The sequence below is a fragment of the Gambusia affinis genome, linkage group LG06 (assembly GCF_019740435.1).
Source record: "Gambusia affinis linkage group LG06, SWU_Gaff_1.0, whole genome shotgun sequence".
NCBI lineage: Eukaryota > Metazoa > Chordata > Actinopteri > Cyprinodontiformes > Poeciliidae > Gambusia > Gambusia affinis.
Window position 1 is genome coordinate 27,116,058 of NC_057873.1, and position 23,909 is coordinate 27,139,966.

Sequence of the window (23,909 nt, forward strand, 5' to 3'; positions counted from 1 at the left end):
ACTTGGAAGAACTGAATTGGAGCAACCTAATAGTTTGATCATTTTGGCTTCATATAAGTCCTTTCTCTGTTTTCTCTCAGAAACAGTAAAATGTGGCATGATAAGATTTCTACCCTCTATATACTTTAAGGTAAAGTGAATTGTTTTTAAAATTATGAACTATAAACAAGATAGTTCTTTGCAGAAACCCAGATATCGCACTGAGTTTAGCTACAAGACAAAACCTGCACCACTGAGCATTGTTATTTAAAACATGACTTTATGAGTCAAACACATAAGAACATTCAGTAAACATTATTAAAAAATATACAACTAATTTAAAGATTAATTCATCTGTTCTCTAGAAATTTCCCAATAAAAACCTGAAATGGCACACATTTCTCTGAAATACTGCTTTGCCTCTTCTCCACTCAGCTTCTCCAGACTAGCGGCAGCAGAAATTAGCAAACACCTGGTGGATCCTCACATCAGCTGAGCTCATTTTGCGAACTACAACGTTCCTAGGAACAGTTGGACGGCTTGGAGAAACATTGTTGTGATGACATGCTGAATGTGGAGTGTTGGAAAAGGAAGGAAGTTCTTAAAAAGACAGAGGCCGACTCCAAGACATCAGATAACGGTATGATGCAAAGTCAAATTTCTTTTATATTGGTTTCATTTATACAACATTCTTATTATAACAACTGGTGGTAAGCTGGCTACTTAATTGTGCAAATGAGAAGCACTATGTAGCTGGAAAAAACATAACACCGCCCTTTTAAAAGCCATAAAACAGCATTTATGTTGGGTTCATTATTTTCAAAAGAATCCTCAACGCTCTGAACCAAGAGGAATTTAATAATTTAAGATTTTGATTTAAAAATAAATCCTGAGCAGCATTTGAGCTAAACTCCTGGTATCTTTTGTTAGTGTACTGTCTGTAACTGTATCTACATTCCTAAATGTGGAAATTGTTAACCATCTCAGTCTGTATGAATGCATCGCACGCATAACTTTGCTATAAGTTATACATATTATATCTTTTGATCAAATGAACTTTGGTTTTCCTTAAAAAACAGTTTTCTTTCAGTTTTGGAGACTTCATAATGACAAAGATGCTAAACTTCATGTGACGAGCTGAGGATGTTATTTTCCTTTTCTTCTAAAAGTGTTAACACTCCTTGAATATTTGTCAGTGAAACCGATTCATATCACTAGCACACTTACTGATTGTTTTTGTTTTTGTTTTTTGTTCCACTTATTTAAAAAAAGTAGAATAAATGACAAGAATAAATGACATGAACATTTATCATGTTCATGTCAATGAACATAATAAATGTTCATTGACATTATTATAACAACTGGTGGTAAGATGGTTACTTAATTGTGCAAACATTTATGGCTAAGTTCTGTTTATGGGTAAGTTATGCATTGACCACCTGACAGGCTTCCAGGCGACCCATTATCTTATTGCAGTGAAGGTCAATGGCCTCGGTGTCAGTGCTCTGATTCTGGGCTCTGTAAAGTTATGGATTACTTTACTTTCTTTTCTTGTCTCACATTATGTCCAATAGGTTGAATAACTAATCTTACAAAAACCCTTTCCAGTAAATAACCACCCAAAATAATGTAGCTTAAATTGAAGTACTCTAATTTTATAATGGATATGGAAAACAATTTCAACTTATGGTATATTTCAGAGAAAATATTTTCAGACAGCTTTGAAAAAACAAATGTGTTTTACTAAAACGATTAGTGACTGACAGCTTTAACGAGTCTGTACGTGGGGACTAGAAGTCAGCTAGTTGTAGGCAACTAGAGGTTTGGTAGCTGTCAGCAGCTTGAGTTAGCTAGTTGTAGGCAGCTTATGTTGTAGCTTATCATGATACTTCCAGAGAGCTTAAAGTCAGCTTATCTGTCGCTTCCTTTTTCTACTAAATATCAAGAATGCTGCAATGAAAAACACTATCCGAGTATGGTATGATGTACATAAATTCAAAACTGAAATACCAAAACTATCCCAATTCTCCCTGATCTGGGGCAATATGACATTTGAACCAGGTAGGAAAGACACCTGGTTTTAAAACATGGTGTGCTAACGGTTTATGCAAAATTTCAGGTTTATTTGATAAGGGGATTATGATGAGTTTTCAAGATTTGAAACAAAAATGTGACATTCCAACTAAACATTTTTTTTAAGTTTCTGCAAATCAGAAGTTTTGTCTTGGGTACTCAAAAGTCTCTAACATTGCCTACTCTTACTTCTATAGAAGAACTGGCAACAAATGACCATTTGAAGAAGGGCCTATTGTCCCGCTTTTATAACATCATCACAGACAGCTCCCAGACATCCTCAGAGCACAAACGATTGGCTTGGTGTGAAGTCTTGAAATGTAATATATCAGTAGAGGAACGGCAGAGGGCCTGTCTGCAGGCACAGACACAATCTATTAATACTCAATTTAATTTAATCCAATACAAATGGTTGATGAGAACATATGTTACTCCAACATTACTAAATAAATTTAATTCCAACATCCCGGATACATGTGCTAAGTGTGGAGATAAAGGCAGTTTGATTCACTGCCTTCAGAGATTCAGAAATTTTGGAAGGAGGTTTTGGATAAAATTTTTCCCACTCAAACTCAAATAAGCAAGGTTGATCAAAAGTCCATAATTTACTGTTTGGTGCAGGCCAAATATAGTATAGGCAGGTCCTGGAAATCTGTGACTAGACCTCAATTAAAAACTTGGATGTCTACATTATCAAGCTCTCTTGCCTTGGAGAAACTCACCTTTATGATTAAGGGTAAATACTGTGTGTTCAAAAAGATGTGGGAAACGTTTTTGCTATCCATCCGTCCATCCATTTTCTTTACACCCTTCTTCCCTAATGGGGTCGGGAGGGTTGCTGGTTCCTATCTCCAGCTGCGTTCCGGGCGAGAGGCAGGGTCACCCTGGACAGGTCGCCAGTCTGTCGCAGGGCAACACAAATACATACAAGACAAACAACCATGCACACACACACTCACACCTAGGGAGAATTTAGAGAAACCAATTAACCTGACAGTCATGTTTTTGGTCTGTGGGAGGAAGCCGGAGAACCCGGAGAGAACCCACCATGCACAGGGAGAACATGCAAACTCCATGCAGAAAGATCCCCGGCCGGGAATCGAACCCAGGACCTTCTTGCTGCAAGGCAACAGCTCTACCAACTGCGCCACTGTGCAGCCCACGTTTTTGCTATTCTTGGAAAATTTAAATACTCATAATGAGGATAGACTGAATGTACTCTAGCTAATTTTGATTATGTTTTCATTCTTTTAGTGGCTGTAAGTTTGTTATCTTCATGTTAATTCCAAATGTTCTCACTTGCTCGAAAAAATGTATGAAACTGAAACAGTGATGTCTGGATGCCTAGAACCAGGGAGGACGATGCCATCACCTCTCACCGAGCCTGTGGACTGTGATTAAATCTCAACATACACGCCTGAGATAACAAACTTAAAATACTCTGTCTCACTGCAATCAACTCATGTTTGTCACCTTGAATGTTCAAGCTGTTTATGTGTTGTTGTTGTTTTTTATTTTGTTTGGTGTTTTGTGTATTTGTGAGTTACTTGTCTGTGTGTCTTTTTTTAAATATAAAAGACAATAAACAGATTTCTTTTTTTTTTTTTTTAAGAATGCTGCAATGGCAGCAATTTAAAAGTGATGGAGGTTTCTTATACGTTTATGAATCTTAGGGGGTCTTTATTAGCTAACCCGTCAAACAACCAGAAAACAACACCAGAGCTCTTTTGTTTTCAATCATGGATGCAGATGGTTAAGATTAAACTCCACACATGTATTACCCAGAGTTCATAAAATGAAATGGAACCTTAATGCAAAATATATTCAATACCTGCTTAAAGGTCACTAAACTGTACCTTTGACCTTACAAATGACCTTTGGAATGGATATCCTAATTTCTTAAATATGACTGTATATCCCTTTTTAATTGGTAGTGCAAGCTCCCATCCCCACATATCAAGTATAACACGTCATTAAAGTAAATGAGAACAAGTTCCTGTACGGCTGAAATGTTGTTTTTTATAAACAATTGAAATACATTACCGTAAATAAGACCCACACATATAATTGTAAGATTGTTCTCCTTATTTCTGCCATTTAATTACATGACAGAAATACATCTCTTTTCTTTCACACCCGGTTGAAAGATTTCGTGGCCCACTGGGGAATGCTGTGCTTTAAATAGTGTGAAGGTGGAGAGGTGGAGAGGTAAATCCGCCCTCATCCAGCATCTCGCTCCGTAGCGATTCCTCCACCCGAAGAGGTGACTAGACAATGCTCTGACAAAATGCATTTAAAGGAATGTCAGAGTCAGCTCTGCAGGAGCTGTGATAAGGATAAATATTTAATGCTTTCTTTCACTGTGTGTTGGGAACATGCTGGTTTTAGAGAATAGAATATGCAAGGGAATTTACAGAGAGTACTATCTTGAGGCACAACAGGGGGAAAAAGAGAAATCAAACGAAATAAAAACATTTTAATACATTTTCCATTACATTTTCCATATCTTTAGACCTATGAAAAATTAAAGCCTTACAAGTAAAACTTTGTTGACCACAGATGGTGTGTTAAGGTGTTTTCACACCTAAAGGTCCAGTAGATTCAGTTTGAACATTGCAATATTTGTTGCATTTTCGGCTGGAATGGTTCTCTTTCACACTGTACTGTCAAATGAACAAAACCCTTTGAAAAACCTGTACACCCTCTCACCTGTGGCGGCGCTGGACCAAGAACCACAGAAGTAAACAACACGAAACGCTCTGAAGAAGACACTGAGCGCATCTTCTTCAAAAAATGCAAACAAGACTAGCATCAGATTTGACCAGATGTGGGCTCTCTCTTTTGTCGTTGGTTAAAGACCAAGAGCCATTTCATCCACTAGTGCTGGAGTTTTGTCATTATTTACCCAGAATGCCCTGCGATATAGTCCACTTTCTGGTCTGATTGGGGTTCACATATGCATTCGAACAGCACCGGAGTTCATGTCAATTTAACTGAGCCGCAGGTTTCTCAGGCTGACTGGAGTTTGTGTCTTTGGTCAGAGTTCAATTACATATTTTCACCTCCAAACAAACTGCAAACGAACTAAAGTTTGATTAAAGCAGACTAAACAGGGCTGGTGTGAATGCATCCTCAGACGCCATCAGATTTGTTTCCCACTGAACCACATTTTCACTCTGCCGACTACTAGATTTTGAAATCGTATTTCATTACGCAACTCCCGGACACTAGACACCCAACTACAGGATATTGACTGGCCTAATGTAAAATAGCATGTTCTAAAACATAACTGGTAAGTATCTCCATCAGCAGACTCTTGGGGATAAGCACACTGAAGTGGATAATTGGATGGGTAAGTATTCTCCTTCTTCTCTAATGAACTCCCTCTGGGACCATGAAACGCCAAGCAGTCAGACTAATGTGTGTGTGTTTGTGAGCATTCAGATGTCTGATTTTGTTTAAAGCAGCTGAAAAGCAGGAAAGAAAGAAAGAAAGAAAAAAAACAGTGGTCGCAAACATGTTTCTGGTTTCATCAGCAATCGGGCTCTTATGAAGTCAGAATTTATGCATTTCAGTAAAAACCATCAGATTTTTCCTTTTAAATATTGCCAGTCATCACTTCCACAGACAGGAAGACAGCAGTTTCACTTTTTTATCTTGTTTGAGAATTTTCTTCTGGGTTTTTACATTGAGGAGATTACACAGCCTTTCTAGAAACCCAGTATCATGGTATACAACCATAACATGACATAAAAAATTACATTATTTATGGACTTTGAGTGGTCTTCTACTCCTTCCTACACATGATGGCGTAAAAATGCTCCCCAACTATTTTAACAAACCACATAGAATGTTATTAGCACTGCATCTCGCCACTGCCCTAGTTTCAACCAAAGGAGCTCACCAAGTAGCTCCATATCTATAAATCTACAAATATCTATAAATACAGGGCCATGAGCAAGGGGCCCGATAAATAAAAATCAGTGTGCAGTGCACTCCCTGTGGACTACGACTCCCATCTGGGGAGAAGTGCACAAATAGTCTGGTGACTGAGAGGTCAAGGGAAGTTTCGAGCTCTTCTTTTTTCAGGATGCAGCTCAAGTTCAAAACGCACTGGGACAGACTTTAGAAAGGACCTGAAGGGGCGGTAGCCCAGGGCTCCAATTTGTGGGGGTGATCCAAAAATTTTTTTTTATTGTCTTTTATGAATATGTGTTTTGCAAACATTGTACTTTATATAAAACTCATAGGACTAAATTAGGTGAGTTGCATTATTATTTGGGGATTTATTTTATTTTTTTATTTTTTACAATTTTAAACAATAATCAAAGTTGGAGTCAATTTCTTTGTGTAAATTTTGTAAGCCTGCTAAGCATCAATTCATACCTGCTGATGTACAGGACTACCTGTAAATTTATATTTGCATTGGTGAAAGCATTTTTCCCTAGTGGACGAGGCACCAAAACTCACAAAACAGGCCGACATCCTTCTAAATCCAGAAGGATTTGCTGCTTTCCTACTGAGAGGAAAGCAGCAAGGATAATAATAATCATCACACTGACCTCCATATATTTCATTTCTTCCCTATTCATGTGCCACATATTTCACAACATCCCTGTCGTTACTGTTTCACAGCCAGTCTAGAAGAAAAATTACAAATTACACGGAATAAAGTCAAACATAGAAACTGCTATATAAACTCGATTCAGAAACAGATAGCTCGACTGAAAAATGCAGATGATTGTAAAGCAGTAATACAAAGTAAAGAACCTTTTTGGTAACAGAAGTGACGTTTGACCGGAGAGCTGCCTCAACATGTCGACATGCGCCGCACATTTACCAGAATGTTCCCGAATTTCCAAACTACGGGCATGATTAACTTGCGTTCACTTGCAGTTTTTCTCACCTGCCAATCAAAACATCATGCGCGACTTCAGGCAACCTCAGTCTGACACCCGTGTTGACAGCCAGCAATAACGGGAGGTTCAGACAAGACAGACTTTTTTTTTCCACACTGAAATCAGAAAATACCGACAGATAAAGAGACACAAACTTCGTAACACCCTCCACTTCGAGGATCGTCTTACTACTTACAGCCCGGATCGTTTTCACTCTGCATGCATTTTTAATTCCCTTTATGAATTCGCTCTGTTGTAAAATTAGAGTATTCACTGCACCATAGGGCCTGAGTCACAGAGTGGTTAATACGTCTAACCAATCCTAAGAAAATAGTATAATTACATATCATTATGTGTGCAGATTGAGCAGCGGTCTGAGTCATGGTTCCAGCTGCTTTATGGCTTGCTGCCAAAGTGACCTTCTCCATGCTGGTGATAAGATCAACGAGCCAAGAAGTCAAGAGTGTCGGAGCGCAGTGGAGGGTCAGCAGCTGCAGCCACGCGAGAGGGGAGAACAGGAGAACAGGAGAACAGGCCTGCATGCTCCGCATATCTGCAGATAATAAACGGTATGCTGAGGGACGGAAACATTTTAAAGCAGGATTTCTTCAGGAAGAACAACTTGGTGGAAGAAATTATGATGAGTCAAGGCAGCAGCTGACAGAATGTTTTAGCAGCAGCTCATCCCTTCAAGCCTTCTGGTTTTCTACACAGCGGACATTGTTATTCTGCGTTTTTCTTCTCGTGGTGAAGCTTTCAAACTTCTGCCAGACGCAGAAAGGGGGGAAAAAACAACAACAACAAAAAAAAACAAAGAGTCTGCTGAATCTGGCTGCCAACTCCAACTGCATCAGAGCTTCACTTTAAACATTAATACGGACCTGTGAGGCGGTCCGAGTGTGCTCTTTATTCACTGCTGAGCTGTGAAACTAACTGAATCTTTTTGTTCTTGTCTGCTTGTTACTGAATGCAGAATATTAAATAAAAAAGAAAAAAAAATCATAGTGCAGGCATGTTATCACTTCACAGTGTGTTGCACATATACAGTGCATATTAATGTTCCAATGCATATTAATGTATATTTGGTGAACTGCAGACACAAACACAGAGGAGCAGCATTCAGCTTCCAGGCTCCACTAATCTCCAGAAACACTGAGCTCCTTTAAATCAGCGATTTAAAGGGCAACCTGTTTAGAGTTGCCTGGAACGTTGATCAATATATTTGTTTGACGATTTTAATGATGGCTTTTGACAAAATGTATTATGCTTTTATGGTGTAAAGCACTTTGAACTGCTTTGTTGCTGAAACAATCAACATTTTTCTTCAGATACATACACAAATATTATCATGTTTTTATATGATACTAAAGCAAAGTAGGTTACACTACATTTTCACATGTAAAAATGTTAACATTTTTCATTTATATTTAGACTCATTTAGTACGATACCCCTAATTAAAATGGTTTTATAACCGACCAGCAATTATCAAACAGATGCTGATCAATTCGATCTAATTTCATTATGTGGTTAAAAATCTAATTTTTGAACCACACATTCCCCAAGTTGTGGATTTTTCTGTGAAAGACGACTCCAAAGTAATCGCAGAAAATTTACTTATTCAACTAGAGATTTTATTTTTTTATTTTTTTGTAGAGAATATTTAAAATGTTCAATGGAAACTGAAGGTTGGAAAGCCGAAATATGTGACAGCAATGTTACACGATATGCTCTTGGCTGTCGGCGGCAAAGCAGCCAATCCAGGAGCGGTATTCGTTTTTGTTGGGCGCCCAGGAACGGAGGTGAGACTGTAGATGTTGGCGTCTGCTGTAGCTCTAAAAATGCCTCCACTGTGCATATTTATGTATATCAAGGCTTATTTGGTGTGTGAAACATTAAAATAGGCTTTCTCAAATATTTGAGAATTTTAGCAGCTTTAGAATTGGCGAAATATGTTACTTGTTATGTGTAAAAATAAAAATAGAAATAAAAATACCTACAATAATCGTAGAGAAAACAACCTCGAGGAATCTGAAAAGTGGAGCCAAAACAGAGGAAGCAACAACTTTAAACTGAATGTAAAGATCAACATTAAAAAAAGTCATAAACCTCTGATCAAAATTTCCCCATCACTTCAATAAATGGTGAGAAGATTTTGCATTTATTCAAAAATGATCACATTTTGGATTTAAGATCTCATTAACATTCTTCTGTTTCCGAGTAGCACCTGTTTTATTTTTGAGCACCGGTGCGTCGCTCTCATCATTTCTTAGCCTGTTTATCCCAGATATTATCTTCCAGCATTAGGCTGTTTATCCAGCACTAAATAGTGCTTACTGGTGAAAAAAATAAATAAAAAATGTCACTGTTCTGGACTGCTATGTTTCTTAAACGTGGCATATATTTGTATTTATTACCATTTGCTGTGACACTTTTAAATAAAATCCAGTGGAAATGTTTTTACAGTTTACATAATTAGTGAATAAATACTTAAGCTATTTGTAAAAGAACTCATTTTGGAACATAGCAGGTAAAAGTGTCAAAGGACGCATGAACATCACACCAGATAATTGGGAATATATAAACCATCAGAGCAAGAGAGGAATAAAACTCAGTGTTACCTCTGGCGTCAAAGAACTCCTCATCGGAGCTTTCGACGGATTCTTGTGCGATGTTCTGCAGACGCCAGTGGGAGGCGCTGTGCTTTCTCCCCGCACCTTTGGATGAAGAGCAGAGACAAAATCTATTTTAGACCAGGTATGGCTGGCAGATTTAAGGCCATTAATCACAGAACTCACTACGGCTGCCACAATCACTAAAAATAATCATTTTTATTATTCAATCGGCTATTCTGACAATTAATCGGATAAAAAAAAAAAATCTGCAGATTTTTCATTTGACCACTTAAGCTTTTTCTTTTAGCAATATGAGAAATCCATCAGAAGATAAAGGTAAACAAATGATTCGAGTCCTTTTCAAACAGGAAAAAACATTTTACTGTCAATAACACCATTGATTTTTATCAGAAGTACAAAAAAAAAAAAAAAAAAAAAAAAAAAAATTCCCTTCTCACCCACCGCGGGTGGTGATTCTTCTTCCTCTTAGCTCGGGTCCTCTACCAGAGGCCTGGGAGCTTGAGGGTTCTGCGCAGTATCTTGGCTGTGCCTAGGACTGCACATTTCTGGACTGAGATGTCTGATGTTGTTCCTGGGATCTGTTGTAGCCACTGTTCCAGTTTGGGGGTGACTGCCCCGAGGGTCCCGATGACCACAGGCACCACTGTGGTCTTCACCTTCCAGGCCCTCTCCAGTTCCTCCCTTAGGCCCTGGTATTTCTCTAGTTTCTCATGCTCCTTTTTCCTGATGTTGCAGTCGCTTGGTATTGCCACATCCACCACAACGGCTTTCCTCTGTTGTTTATCCACCACGACTATGTCTGGTTGGTTCGCCCTCACCATTTTGTCTGTCTGGATCTGGAAGTCCCACAGGATCTTAGCTCGGTCATTCTCCACTACCTTGGGGTGTTTCCCACTTTGATCTTGGGGTTCCAGTCCATATTCTGCACAGATGTTTCTGTACACTATGCCTGCCACTTGGTTGTGTCGTTCCATGTATTCTTTCCCTGCCAGTATCTTGCACCCTGCTGTTATGTGTTGGACTGTCTCAGGGGCCTCCTTGCACAACCTACACCTTGGGTCTTGTCTGGTGTGGTAGATCTGGGCCTCAATTGCTCTGGTGTTTAGGGCCTGTTCCTGGGCGGCCATGATGAGGGCCTCTGTGCTGTCCTTCAGTCCAGCTTTTTCCAGCCATTGGTAGGACTTTCTGATGTCAGCCACTTGATTGTTGCGGTGGTACATCCCATGCAGGGGCTTGTCCTCCCATGATGGTTCCTCCGGCACCTCAGGTTCTGTTCCCCATTGTTTGAGACATTCACTGAGCACATTGTCTGTTGAGGCTTTGTCCCTGATGTATCTATGGATCTTGGATGTCTCGTCTTGGATAGTGGTTCTCACACTCACTAGTCCTCTGCCTCCTTCTTTGCGGTTCGTGTAGAGTCTCAGTGTGCTGGATTTGGGGTGGAACCCTCCATGCATTGTTAGTAGTTTCGGGTCTTAACATCTGTGGCCTGTATCTCCTCCTTTGGCCAGCTAATTATTCCTGCAGGGTATCTGATTACTGGTAGGGCATAGCTGTTTATTGCACGGATCTTGTTCTTGCCATTGAGCTGGCTTCTCAGGACTTGTCTTATTCGTTGGAGGTATTTGGTTGTGGCTCTTTTTCTTGTGATCTCATCAAGGTTGCCATTTGCTTGTGATATTCCCAGGTATTTGTAACCTTCCTCTATGTCTGCTATTGTTCCTTCTGGGAGTGAGATCCCTTCTGTGCGGATGACCTTCCCTCTCTTTGTAACCATCCGACCACACTTCTCTAGTCCGAATGACATCCCAATGTCCGTGCTGTATATCCTGGTGGTGTGGATCAGTGAGTCGATGTCTCGCTCGCTCTTGGCGTATAGCTTGATGTCATCCATGTAGAGGAGGTGGCTGATGTTGGCTCCATTCTTGAGTCGGTATCCGTAGCCAGTCTTGTTGATGATTTGGCTGAGGGGGTTCAGGCCTATGCAGAACAGTAGCGGGGACAGCGCATCTCCTTGGTATATGCCACATTTGATGGATACTTGTGCAAGTGGCTTGCAGTTGGCTTCAAGGGTGGTCTTCCACATCCGCATTGAGTTTGCAATGAAGGCTCTCAAGGTCCTGTTGATGTTGTACATCTCTAAGCATTCGATGATCCAAGTGTGTGGCATTGAGTCATAGTGTAATCAATCCAAGCCGTGCACAGGTTGGTGTGTCGGGTTTTGCAGTCTCTGGCAACTGTGTGGTCTACAAGGAGTTGGTGTTTGGCTCCTCTGCTATTTACCCCGATGCCCTTCTGTGTCGTGCTCATGTATTGATCCATGTGTTTGCTTATCTTAGCCGCTATGATGCCTGACATGAGCTTCCAGGTTGTGGAGAGACAGGTTATTGGTCGGTAGTTAGATGGGACCGGGCCCTTTGTTGGATCCTTCTGGATCAGGATTGTGCGCCCTTCAGTTAACCATTCAGGGTGGTTCCCGTTCTGTAGCAGCTGGTTCATTTGGTCTGCCAGTCGCTCATGTAGGGCAGTCAGTTTCTTTAGCCAGTAGGCATGGATCTTGTCTGGCCCTGGTGCTGTCCAGTTTTTCATACCTGAGACTCTTTCTTGGACATCTGCTACAGTGATGGTTACCGGATTTTGCTCAGGGAGTTTGCTGTGGTCATCTCGTAGAGAGATCAGCCACTTTGCATTGCTGTTGTGGGACGCCTCTCTTTCCCATATGCCTTTCCAGTATTGTTCTGTCTCCAGCCTTGGTGGGTCTCCAGTCTTGTTATTCCCCTGCCACTGAGAGTACACTTTAGCTGGTTGGGTGGAGAAGAGTCTGTTAATCCTTCTGGATTCCTTCTCCCTTGTGTATCTCTTTAGGCGGCTGGCCAAGGCTTGGAGCCTCTGTTTGGCAGTTTCGAGTGCTTCAGGTATGGGCATCTGGCTGTACTTCTCGGGTATTGGTCTTTTCATTGTTCCCTTATGGAGCTCTGATAGTTGGCTCACTTCCCTCCTTGTTGCCTTGATTTTACTCTCTAACCGTCTTTTCCATGGTGGGTATTTGTTATTGTCATTGTTATTCTTATAACCAAGCAGCTCAAGGATCACTGATGCTGCGTTGTAAATCAGCTCGTTGGTTTCTGTTATGGTATTGGTAGGGATTGTTCTCACTAATTGGCGCCGAGGAGGTCTGTCTGTCATTCCTGCCATGATTCTATTTCTCAGGTCCGTTGCAGCCTCGTTCAGCTCTGTTTCCGTCATTGTGGCTGCATACTCCCTCTCTGGGCGGGGGCTTGTAGTTAAGCCCCGCCCTCTCTGACATCCAGGTTCCTCCTCTTCGCCGTAGCGTTTGTGTTGTACTTCGTCAATCTCAAGCTGTGATAGCAGTTGCCGTTTGCGGATGTTGGAACACTGAGCTACTAGCTGTTTAGCACTTAGTGTGGACTGGGGATGTCGAAGTAACCATTCCTCCCTCAGTCTTTGCATATAGCCCCTCCGATCGGGGCTACTTGAGTAGTAGCATTCCAACAGATCCAAGTTTTCACCTCTTGCCCATTTCCGCTTCGTTGTCCGCCTCGTTGTTCCAGTAGCCCATTTATCGTCAAGGTGCTCTGGTTCCCCAGCACCTGACGCAGACCTTGTTTGGCCGGGCGACGTCTGAGCCGGCATGTTTCCTTGCTTCTTTGTGTCTCTCATGTTATGAGGTAGGCTGTAGCTTGAAGGATCTTGCCTAAGGACCCAGACAGGATAGCGCCCTTTTTCCGGTTTCGACCTGGATTCGTACCCGACTTATCTATTGAGCTATCCTGCAGCTATATACTATATATATACTATATATATATATATATATATATATATATATATATATATATATATATATATATATATATATATATAATACAATTTTGCCTAAATTCCTGTTCTGAGTGTAATGTTCCTTTAGTAAATAGCTTTTTTTTTTAGTTTGTATATCTCAGTGAACAATTGATAATGAATTAGTCAACGATTATGTCAATAATCGATTCATCAGAGTTGATATGATTAATCGTTTCAGCCTCACAACTCTGACAGCAGTCAAATCACGCTTTTCTTTACATTCCCTCCCTTCTTTTTGTGGCCCTGTTGACAACTCTGACGCTCTGCGGCGAAAATGCGAGCCGAGAGCCCCTGGCAGGAACTGATGGCTTTTCAAGTGTCTCTTCAGGATGAAAGACTTAAATGGACTTTCTGTCGATTGGCGCCACGGCAGAGAAGTGTCACAACAAGAAACATCGCCACGATTTTCCACACATCTGAACTAGAAGTGGAGTTGGAAAGAGGCTTGGTGTAATTCTTGTTTGTTTGTTGGCAATATTTGCCTCCAAGCAGCCGTCTAAAAGCTGTACAAAGACTCAAGAAGAAACAAAGATTTTCTTTTGAAACTCACGGGCAATTGGCTGAAATACAGTAAAAACAAATAAAAGAAAATGTCTCATAGAAATTAAACCATTATAATAGAGGACAAGTTTTTCAAGTTGAAGAAAAATAGATGCATGTTTTTTTTAAATGTTACACAAATAATTAAAAAAATGTGACTAAGTTCTTCGTAGGTTTAAAGTTGCTACACACTGTTTCGACAGCTCAGTTTTCAGTTGCTGGATTAAACGGTTTTCTATGTCGTGTTCAAGGCTTTGGGAAATTGATTTAGAAACCAAACTTTTCCACAGTTTCATCCCTGACCAGTTTGGTACAGTATGTGCACTGGTTTTCATCAATGTTCTCAATCTTCTAACAAATATCAAAGGCATTTGGATGAATTGCATACAGATTGACTCTTTTTACCATTTTTGTAAAGTGCTATATTTTTAGGGGCATTATAATAAAAGGTTTAAATACAATAGCAAGCCACACTTTTCATATTTTTATTCTAAAAAAAAAAAAAAAGAAACAACTATGCTTTATGTTTCAGTCTGTTAGTGAAATCCTAATAAAATACTGTGAAGTCTGTAGCTGAACTTTGAGAAAAAGGAAAAAAGTATCAATACTTCTGGAAGGTAATGCATGTATGAAGATTTCATTGGAATTTAATGCTGCGTTACAGAACAGCATCCGGCCGCTACTTTGGTATTTTATCAGCAATGATTAAAGCTCCTTCCAGAGTCGGCACACAGCAGTGAGAAAACCGAGGCTTCCTCCACTTAATGAGCCTTCAGGCGTTATTTAAGATAAATCTCTCCATTTCTGCGTTATTTAAGATAAATCTCTCCATTTCTGCACAAAACCTTGCAGTCCAAACAAACTCCAAACAATGCATCAGTGCAAATTCAGTGGATTTGTTTCTTAGTCCAAACAAATGCACTGGAGGGGATTTTTTAAAGAACACTTTCCTCTTCATAAAGGCCGCGAAATATATTGCTGACACGTGCAGATTTTTTTAGGACATTAATTATCATTTCCCATTTGATTGTCATGACTCCAGAAATTAGAGTGTTACTGAAAAGCCCATTTATTTCACTGAGTGAAACATAAAGATTAATGGCACAGATTTATGTTCTCCAGCCTTTTTTTCTGTTCATTAATTAAGAGGAAAATCATAATTAAGATGTGACATTTTTTACATCAGACCAATAAAAAAACAGTTGTAATGCAGAAATTTTGGCTTTATGTAAAAACATGTTGAATACCTGCTTCAGTTAACCAGCTTCCTAATGGGGACCAACCAACGCCTTTCAGTTTCCATGCTCACTGTCCCTGTCAAAGTTTTCAGTTACAAATATATAAATACAGACTGTTGAAGAACCACAGTGTTGGTTCTGATGGACCTCAGCACAGCTTTACGCCTTGTCCACTCAATTGGTTTGAATGTTAGGTAAAGAACTGGGATTTCTTTGTGTGAATAGGTAGCTTCCAATGGACAGAGGTTGGATGTGGAGTACCTCAAGGTCCAACCCTGGGACCCTTTTTATTTGATATCTAAATGCTCAAGATATAACAAATAATAAGATCAGTTACTATACGTTATGCAGATGATACACAGCTCTACATTACAATGTCACCAGTTGATTCAGAACCCAAATCAATGTATGGATTTGCCAAAACTTTCTCCAGCTCAACAGAAACAAAACTGAAGTTATTAACTTTGGACCTAAAGATGAACAATCTAGAGTTTCCAGCTTCAGTTGTTACAGTTGGAAACTAGAGATGAGATCCAAAATCTTGATGTAGTGATGGACTCAGACATTAACTTTCTCAGCGACATAAAGACAGTTACAAAGTCAGCCTTTTATCACCTGAAGAACATCTCCTGGGTTAGAGTACTTATGTCTCAGTGAGATCTAGAGAAACTCATCCATATGTTTATCTTTAGACGTAACAGTGTCTTCACAGGTCTGCCTAAAAAATAAAAATAAAAAATCAGACAAGCTGTAGCTGATCCAGAACTCTGCTGCCGACGTTCTCACTAAAACCAGGAAGATAGAGAACGTCACCTCAGATCTGAAGACCTTCCACTGGATCCCTGGAGCTCAGATACTAGACTTTAAAATACTGTTGTTAGTTAATAAATCAATGAACGACTTAGCACCACAATACATTAAAGATCTGTTGTTGTTGTATCACCTGAACCAAAGATGGAGAAGCAGCATTCAGCTCCTATGGAACAAATTTCCAGAAAACTGCAAAGATGCAGAAACACTGAATTCCCTTAAATCAAGGCTAAGACCCCAACTGGTTAGAGCCACCTTTGATTAATTATAAATGGAGCACGGACTCATCATAGTCCTCATTTCTATCGTTCAAACCGCCACATTTTCTAACTTATTGACTGTAGCGTTCTGCTAACTCACTGCAGCACCTTGAAGATAACACCAGGATCCAGGATGATGACAGGATCCCTGCCTATATGGCGAGGAGAATTACTACCTCCACAACATTAATAATTACATCTAGCAGGCTAGCGACAAGCTGGCTCTCTCTCTTCAAAGTTTTGCTTTGAAGCAGCTCTGGCCACCAGCAAATTATTCTCCTGGGGGCTCCAGGAAGCCTGAACCAGTGTGGAGCTTTTAACCCTGCTGCCATTCAGAGCAGCACTGGAAAATGAGCGAGGAGGCTCAAGCAAGGATTAGCTCAGTCCTTGAAAGAGCATTTATTATGCATTAGCAATTAGACCACCAGCAGCAGCAGTCAAAGAAATATTTTCCTCCCATTCCAATCAACCCCAGTATGGAGGGCTACTTTGCAGAAAATGCAAATGGAAAGCAATAGCAAAGTTCATTTCATTCAGTAACTTAATTAACTCAGGGAAATAGACAGATTTAATACAGATCAATGTTTTCAGACCTGTATTTCTGTAATTCTAGTTATTTTATGCCCATACATAATAAAAACATATTTATTTTTGATGGATTAGAATATGTTTAATATCTGCAACAATAGTTGTTATTCTTCACAAGCTGCTTTTAATCTGACAAACTAGCTCAATCAGAACACATATTCAAATTTTTTAAATATGTATGTATTTTCCACTTTACTTTACAGGACAAGATCATCATATTTATCTCTCCATCCATCCATTTTCTCTACCAGCGTGTCAAAATCTATAAACACCAAATGAATGAAACATAAATGCGTCATAATTGGCCTTCCAAAGCCCATGGAGGCGACCGCCACTGTTCACCAGAGTTCATCAGGTGAGAAAATGTTTTCATTATGCGTCTCCTCAGAGTACAAAATTAACCACCATCTCTAGAGGATATTTCTGTATGTTTAGTTACAATAATTAGCTTCTTTTTTTTCTGTCTCTGAGCAAAATGAACTGTCTGCTTGTAAGAAATAATATTTTCACATCTATATCATTTCCATACAGTTCAATTCTCATACGTGACAAAACATGGACATTTTGTAAAAAAAAAAGAAAAGAAAAAAAGAAGAAGAAACAGCCAGAGTTTGGCTTGGTGACATAAAGGATATTATTCTATTAAAACAGTTGACAGGAATGTTTTGATGCCTGTCAGAGAAACAATGCCTGTGAATATCTACTTTTATCAGTCGTCATTTGCCACTTGTATTTAAATTACAGTAAGTCTGGATTTGCGATAGAGCGCTTTTAATCTCTATGTAGAGTGCCAGTTGTTTAGGTCTCAATGCAACATGCAAAGAAGCATTTATTTAGGTCTTTAGAATAAATAAGTGAGAAACCTGAATACAACTGCAAAGGAAAAGTGGAGAAATTAATTACATTTGACTTTAAGCCATCAGTATGGGGGGAAATTAAATGTAATGGAGCAAAAAGCAGGTGGAGAGCAGAAATTTGATGTTGAAAGAGTTCAAAGTGTTTTCCAACAAAACAATGTTTCAATCTTTTGATTCATATTCCAGGTTTGTGTCAGGCTGGTTCCTCCACAGTCTGCAACATGCAGAATAAAAACAATCGGAGACAGAGGCAAATGTGAATTTAGTGTTTTCGTTATCTACCTGATCAAAGTCACAGTCCTAAAAGAATTTATTCCCAACTTCCATTTTCCCTCTCATCGACCCACAGCGTTGGCTGTTATCATTTACACCTCCCACGTTTTTATAAAAGAAACCTCCTGAAGCAGTTTTCAGAGCAGAACTGACTGACTAGAATAGTTCTTCACATCAGAGTTTTCAATCACAATCACGTGATTAAAGAACGCCAACAGTACCACAGACGTATTTATTCTAACATTGCTTCTGGTGTTGGACTTTGAAAGTCTCCGGGCGCAAAATTTGAAATCTCTAAAAGCATCTCCAACGGATGGCCATCACATGAATGCGTAATTTGCTGAACTGTGAGTCCGCAGACTAAACTCAGCAGGCAGCCGATAAAACGAGTGGAGTAGAAAGAAATTCAGGGAGAGCAGCTGAGAGAAAATATGTTCCTTATATTTTTGCTTCTGGCACCATTTAATAATGGATCAGCTTGGTTTAAAAGTATTGGTCCACTTGTATGGAATGTGAAGAGTGGCAAATTACAGCAATGATTATTTACTTATTGACCTCAGAGTCAACTTGGAAGAAGTTGTCTTGTATTGCTGTTTGAAGCAGCCAATCAGAGTCCTAACCCCGCCCACTGAGTCTGATTTATGAAGCTGACGGTTTAAATTAATTCATAATGCACTTCAGCACACAAACATAAAGTAGTTTACTAAATTAAGAATTTATTATATCTAGATTTGAAAATGAATGCATTGCATTTAATTGAGGCACATAAAATTGTATGTTTAATAAAATGTTTCTGTAATTATCTCTGCTGGAATTTGGCACTCTTCATTTTCCATACCATTGATTTTTTTCTTAATTTTTTCTTTTTTAGAAATACATGTTTCTGATATTTAAGTATGTTATATCATTTTCATCAAATACAAATCGCTGTCATCAAATGATTAATTGTGTTAAAAAACAAAATTCAAACCAAACCACCTTGATGTAAAACTACAACTGCTTCCAAGTTAAATCAGTTTTAACTGTAATTTATATAGAGTCCACCCAAAACTCATTCATGAGGTCACAGAAGCAGCCAGAACATCATTGAAAATATTGCAAAACCTCTTTTACCTCAGATACGACTATTGTGCATTTAACAGTAAGAAATTGACATATAGAAGAAAAAAAAAAAAGATGATTACAGAATTTTTGTTAGCATTGTTTCACCGTAGAACCTTAGCCTGAAAAACGATGGATTTGATTCTGATGAAAAAACCACAGAGCTGAAAAAGTCCGTCTATCTCATGAAGTTAAACTGGTAGCATTGACGCTGCTTAGACCAAGAAGGCTGTTTGGATTTAAACTAAAGAGTTTAGCTAAAAACACAAAAACACTAAAAATACTACACAGTAAAACATTTTGAAACAAAAACACAAATCCATACAAAAAGAGAGTTTGCTTTTGGATTTGATGACATCCCTGTCACCTTACACTTGATTCATAAGCGTTCAGTTTTACACTTACGCCTGTTCATAATATTACCTAGAAGGTTGGGGTTACTTAGTGGTATCATTATAGTTAATGTTACATAAAGAGATGATGCTATAAAAGTATCAAGACGTATATGTGGAAAAAATGGGCTGTCATTTATGTGTATCCTGTTGGCATTTATTTATACATGGCTGCAGGGGAAAGCTGGGAAATGTAATTAAAACTAATTAAGTTTATTGGCATGAAAGTGTCTGAGATGTAAGAAACCGTTCTCCTCCACTGTCCTCTACATAAACTGAGAACACAACACAGTGGAGTTAATGAAACAGAGAGCCTTTCAAAACACATCTACAACACACTGGCTCATAACGCACAAAGTTTTTAAACTGCCCCGATGCCTGTTAGGACAAAATGATGAAACTAGAGAGTTAGAATTGAAATCTGAATACAGAATAAGTAAAAATGTGCGTAAATGTCTTTCAGAGTTCTCCATAAGATTTATTCTGGCTTCGTTTGCGGCTCGTTTCATGGAGCTCCATGTTAACAATTGAAGACGTTAGAGCGAGAGATCAGATTTAGAGTCCACCTTTTCTTCTTCCTGCTCACCTGGGCTGTGCTGCTATGCAACCATTGTCTGCTGTGTTTACATGGCAAGGCTGTTTATTGTTGGTGGCAGCCATGCAGTGAAATTGATTCAACCAGGAATCTGTTTCTCAAGGTCCCTCTTGAAAATGAGACATGGGTCTCAACGGGGACTTTACCTAGTTAAATAAAATAAATAAATCAGTAAATAAAAAATAGGGAAATAAACAAGCCAAATAAGATAAAGGCACATCATTTTTCCTAGTAATTTATCCGACTTTTTTATATCTCAATTTAACATATATATAGTTATTTGGAAATCTTTAAAAATCAGTGGAAAAATCTTTACCATGCTTGCAACAATCAACAAGCTTTGTCATAATTGTCAACCAACCTTTGGATATTAAATGTGCAAAAAATTTCTACTGGAATTTTAATAAATAATGTTGATCAGTTTCAAATATTTCAGGTTGGTAGGCCTCCTTACCATCACCCTAATCTTTAACTCTCTCCACAAATTGTCAATCACATGTATGTTGAAACTCCGGACAAGCCCCCAAAAAGTTCATATCACCTGCAGTCAGAACAAACAGCTCATATTCAATAAATTAGAAAACGTGTAAAGATGAGGCTCAGATTAACCTTTCAAAAACTGTAAGTTTAATATTTGCCCTTCATTAAGACTACCTTTCTGTTTTATAAAATGGTTTTTATTTGGTCTGACGTAATATTGTAATTTAAATGTCATGTTTTTATTAACTGTAAGCAGAAAATCATCTTAACAGAAATAAAGTCTTTCAAACATCCATCTGTGTGTAATTAATCTTCATAATGTGTTTCATTTAACGATAAAGATCATGAAATAAATAGCCTTGTCAATAATAATCTAGTTAATCAATTGGGTCTGTACTACAAATGTAACCTGAACTGGGAATTTTTCAAAATAATACGTTCTAAATTGCACAAAGCTTTCTAAAAATTAACACACGGTCATTACTATTCTCAGAATAGTTATCAAATATGCAAATACTGTTTGTCAGCTCTTGATTGATACACTTCTGGTTGGTTTACACAATGCTCACACAACTAAACAAAAATAATGCATTTTAAAGCCTTTTTCTGCTGCTGATTTTGGGCTGGTAGATAATTGGGTCACTCTAAATTACTGTAAGCACGGACAGCGGCCTGCATCTCCACGAAAAACCCTGAGATGGAGTGATTATCTATTCAGCGAACACTTTGCTTGTGTCTCCGCTTAGATTAGACCTCCGGTCCCCTACGGGCCATCCGTAGGTTCCTCCAAGAATAAGTGATTTATGTCCGGATGGATGGCTGTTACTCAGCTTCCAGTGCTCCGCTGCTTGCCTACCCTGGCAGACTGCGCTGCTGGTTATTACTGGAAGCATGTCATCTGTAAATATAGAGCCTTGAGCAGACCTGCCAGGCCAAGGCACATCTGGTACACAATCACTATATTTTCTACTCCACTGTCTGGGTATTTGACAGGGCCATTCTGCGGAGATATATGGACGAGTATGGACATCAGTGTGTGTGTGTGTGTGTGTGTGTGGCTGTGCTGAGAGCTCCCACAGGGACAGAATGAATATGAGGAAGGAACTGATGAGGTGCACAACGACGGCGACAGAAAGGAAATACTCTAACAAATAAAAACGCAGCTTCTGCCCGGAAAAAGAAAAAAAAAAAAGAAAAAAAGGAAAAGGTCTCCAGTAGCTTTCTTTATTCAGGGATTTAATTTGTTGAGTGCATCGGATGCACCGTCACTCACCTGCAAGTGTTCTTGAAGTACTTGCTCTTATTCATTAAGACGACTGCTGACACAGCCAGGACAGCAGCAGACAGCCGCTGGGTTTAAACGCTGTGTTGTTGTCTGTACGCCTGTCACAATAAATTTAGCTGAACAATAAATTGTCCCAGAAATTATTGCGACAAACAATAATATTTTCAAATAATGTGGTGATAACGGTATAACAATGTGAGTTCGCCCTCTAAAAGACCAATACACTTTAATTTTGTAAAGAACATGTAACACTGGAAAATTGAAGTGTTGAACTGAAGCCATGAATTAAAAGGATTATAATAATAACCATCAACAATAACCATCTAAAATAACTGAAGAATTTCAAATTAATACAACTTACAACATTTTATTTCCCTTTGGGATCAATAAAGTTGTTTTGAATTGAATTTGAAACAATATTTCCCTTCAAAATATAATAATCAGAACTGAATTTAGGGCTCATCTGAATTAATTGTGTGGTTAATTGTTTGACTGCTGACGGCAACAGGTAGCAAATTGTGCTGGATGATAAAATGTCCCAGTAATTCACCATTATTTTCATGTAATATACTGATAATGTCATAATAATGCAGGTACATCCTCGCAAAAACCTATAAACTTTTACATTTGTAAAGAACCCCCAAAAATAAAAAACAGCAGCACAAACTGTGTATGTTTATCATAAGTCATGTTTATGTCTTATAATAATTTATGTTTTGGATCTGCAATTATTTACAAATATCTTTTTCACAAAACAAAAATTGATGATCTCATTTGTTTCTATATTTTTAATAAGCTCATAAAAAAAGGTACAATGAATTCATTTTAAAAATATCTTTTTTGACATGCCTCCTGGTAAAAAGTTTTGATACTTCTGGTGCAAGTCTTTTTTTTCAAAAGTGATTTAGAAAAAAAAAAACACTTAAATGTATAGTGTAAGAATGATGACGTATTTGGTGTTGACATGTTGGTATTGGGGGACCTGAATTAAAATCTGCTTAGGGCCCCTAAAAAACTTGGGCTGGCCCTGGTGAAGCCCTCCACCTAAATATTAACTGGTGCTCTTATTGCGACTTGCTGTAAAATGAATTGCCCATAGAGACATGAGTAAAGATGTGACTCTGGTCTCATATTTTTGGACGCGCCTGTACTTTGTTTACTCCTAGAACTCTGGATCTGTAATAAGACTGAGCAAATCAAAATAACTTCTTAGGTGACTGAAGCCTCACACTCGTACACCTATCACAGAGAAATGTGTTCCCAGCCCCCCGCCGAACGATGGGAACTATATGTGCAGCTCCCTGCAGGGGGTGTGTAGAGCGCCATGCCCCTGCAGATGCCTAGCGAATGGCTGACAGATCCACAGTTTACGGCGTGAAGCGCGGCAGTGAAAATGTGAACGTCGCATCACTGAAACGTTTGTTTGGCTGCGGACGGTGAGGTTTTTATGACAGGATGTCATCCGACTTCACGTCACTTAATAACTCGGAGTTGACACGTTGACTCGGATCGCTGTAAACTGCAGTTATATCAGCGTCATATTTCTTGTTTACACAGCTTCTCGCCAAGTGGCGTATTGGAAATCAGTAGTGGGATAATTGCATTGTACAGCAAGCGGTGTTTAATAATTAAAGAAAAGAAAAAAAGCACTTACAAATAAAACGCCAACAAGGAAGCTGTAATGGCTGCAGTTAGAAGAAAAACTGAAGGAAACTATAATGACAACAAGTGTAATTGTCCACGGTTTAATGACTTTAGACGTTAGTTAGAATTGCAAACTTCAAGCATAATAGCAGATATGTGTTACTCTTACAAGCAAATTCATATCACCCAATACATTTTTAATTAAAACATTTCATAAACAGAAAAGGCTTCACAGATCTGGGACAGTAACTGGCTTGACAGACACGCCTGATGAGAATTACTCCTGACGAAGGAAGTGGGGCGGATTCCTGGTGTGCACTCATGAAGAGGTACAATCATTGTGTGTACCAGGCTTTTATTATGGGTATTTCATGAATACATCAGAGATATTGTGGAGATCT

The 23,909-nt window shown here is 38.9% G+C and overlaps 1 protein-coding gene across 5 annotated transcripts in view; it reads right to left on the reverse strand.

The window, feature by feature from the left end:
- pitpnm3 (PITPNM family member 3) overlaps positions 1–23,909 on the reverse strand; it is a 131,619-nt gene that overhangs the window by 88,565 nt on the left and 19,145 nt on the right. For all 5 annotated transcript variants that reach the window (XM_044118545.1, XM_044118544.1, XM_044118548.1 and 2 more), the window contains one exon: positions 9,570–9,665. In XM_044118545.1, coding sequence (XP_043974480.1) covers positions 9,570–9,665 — 96 coding nt within the window. The remainder of the gene's footprint in view (positions 1–9,569; positions 9,666–23,909) is intronic.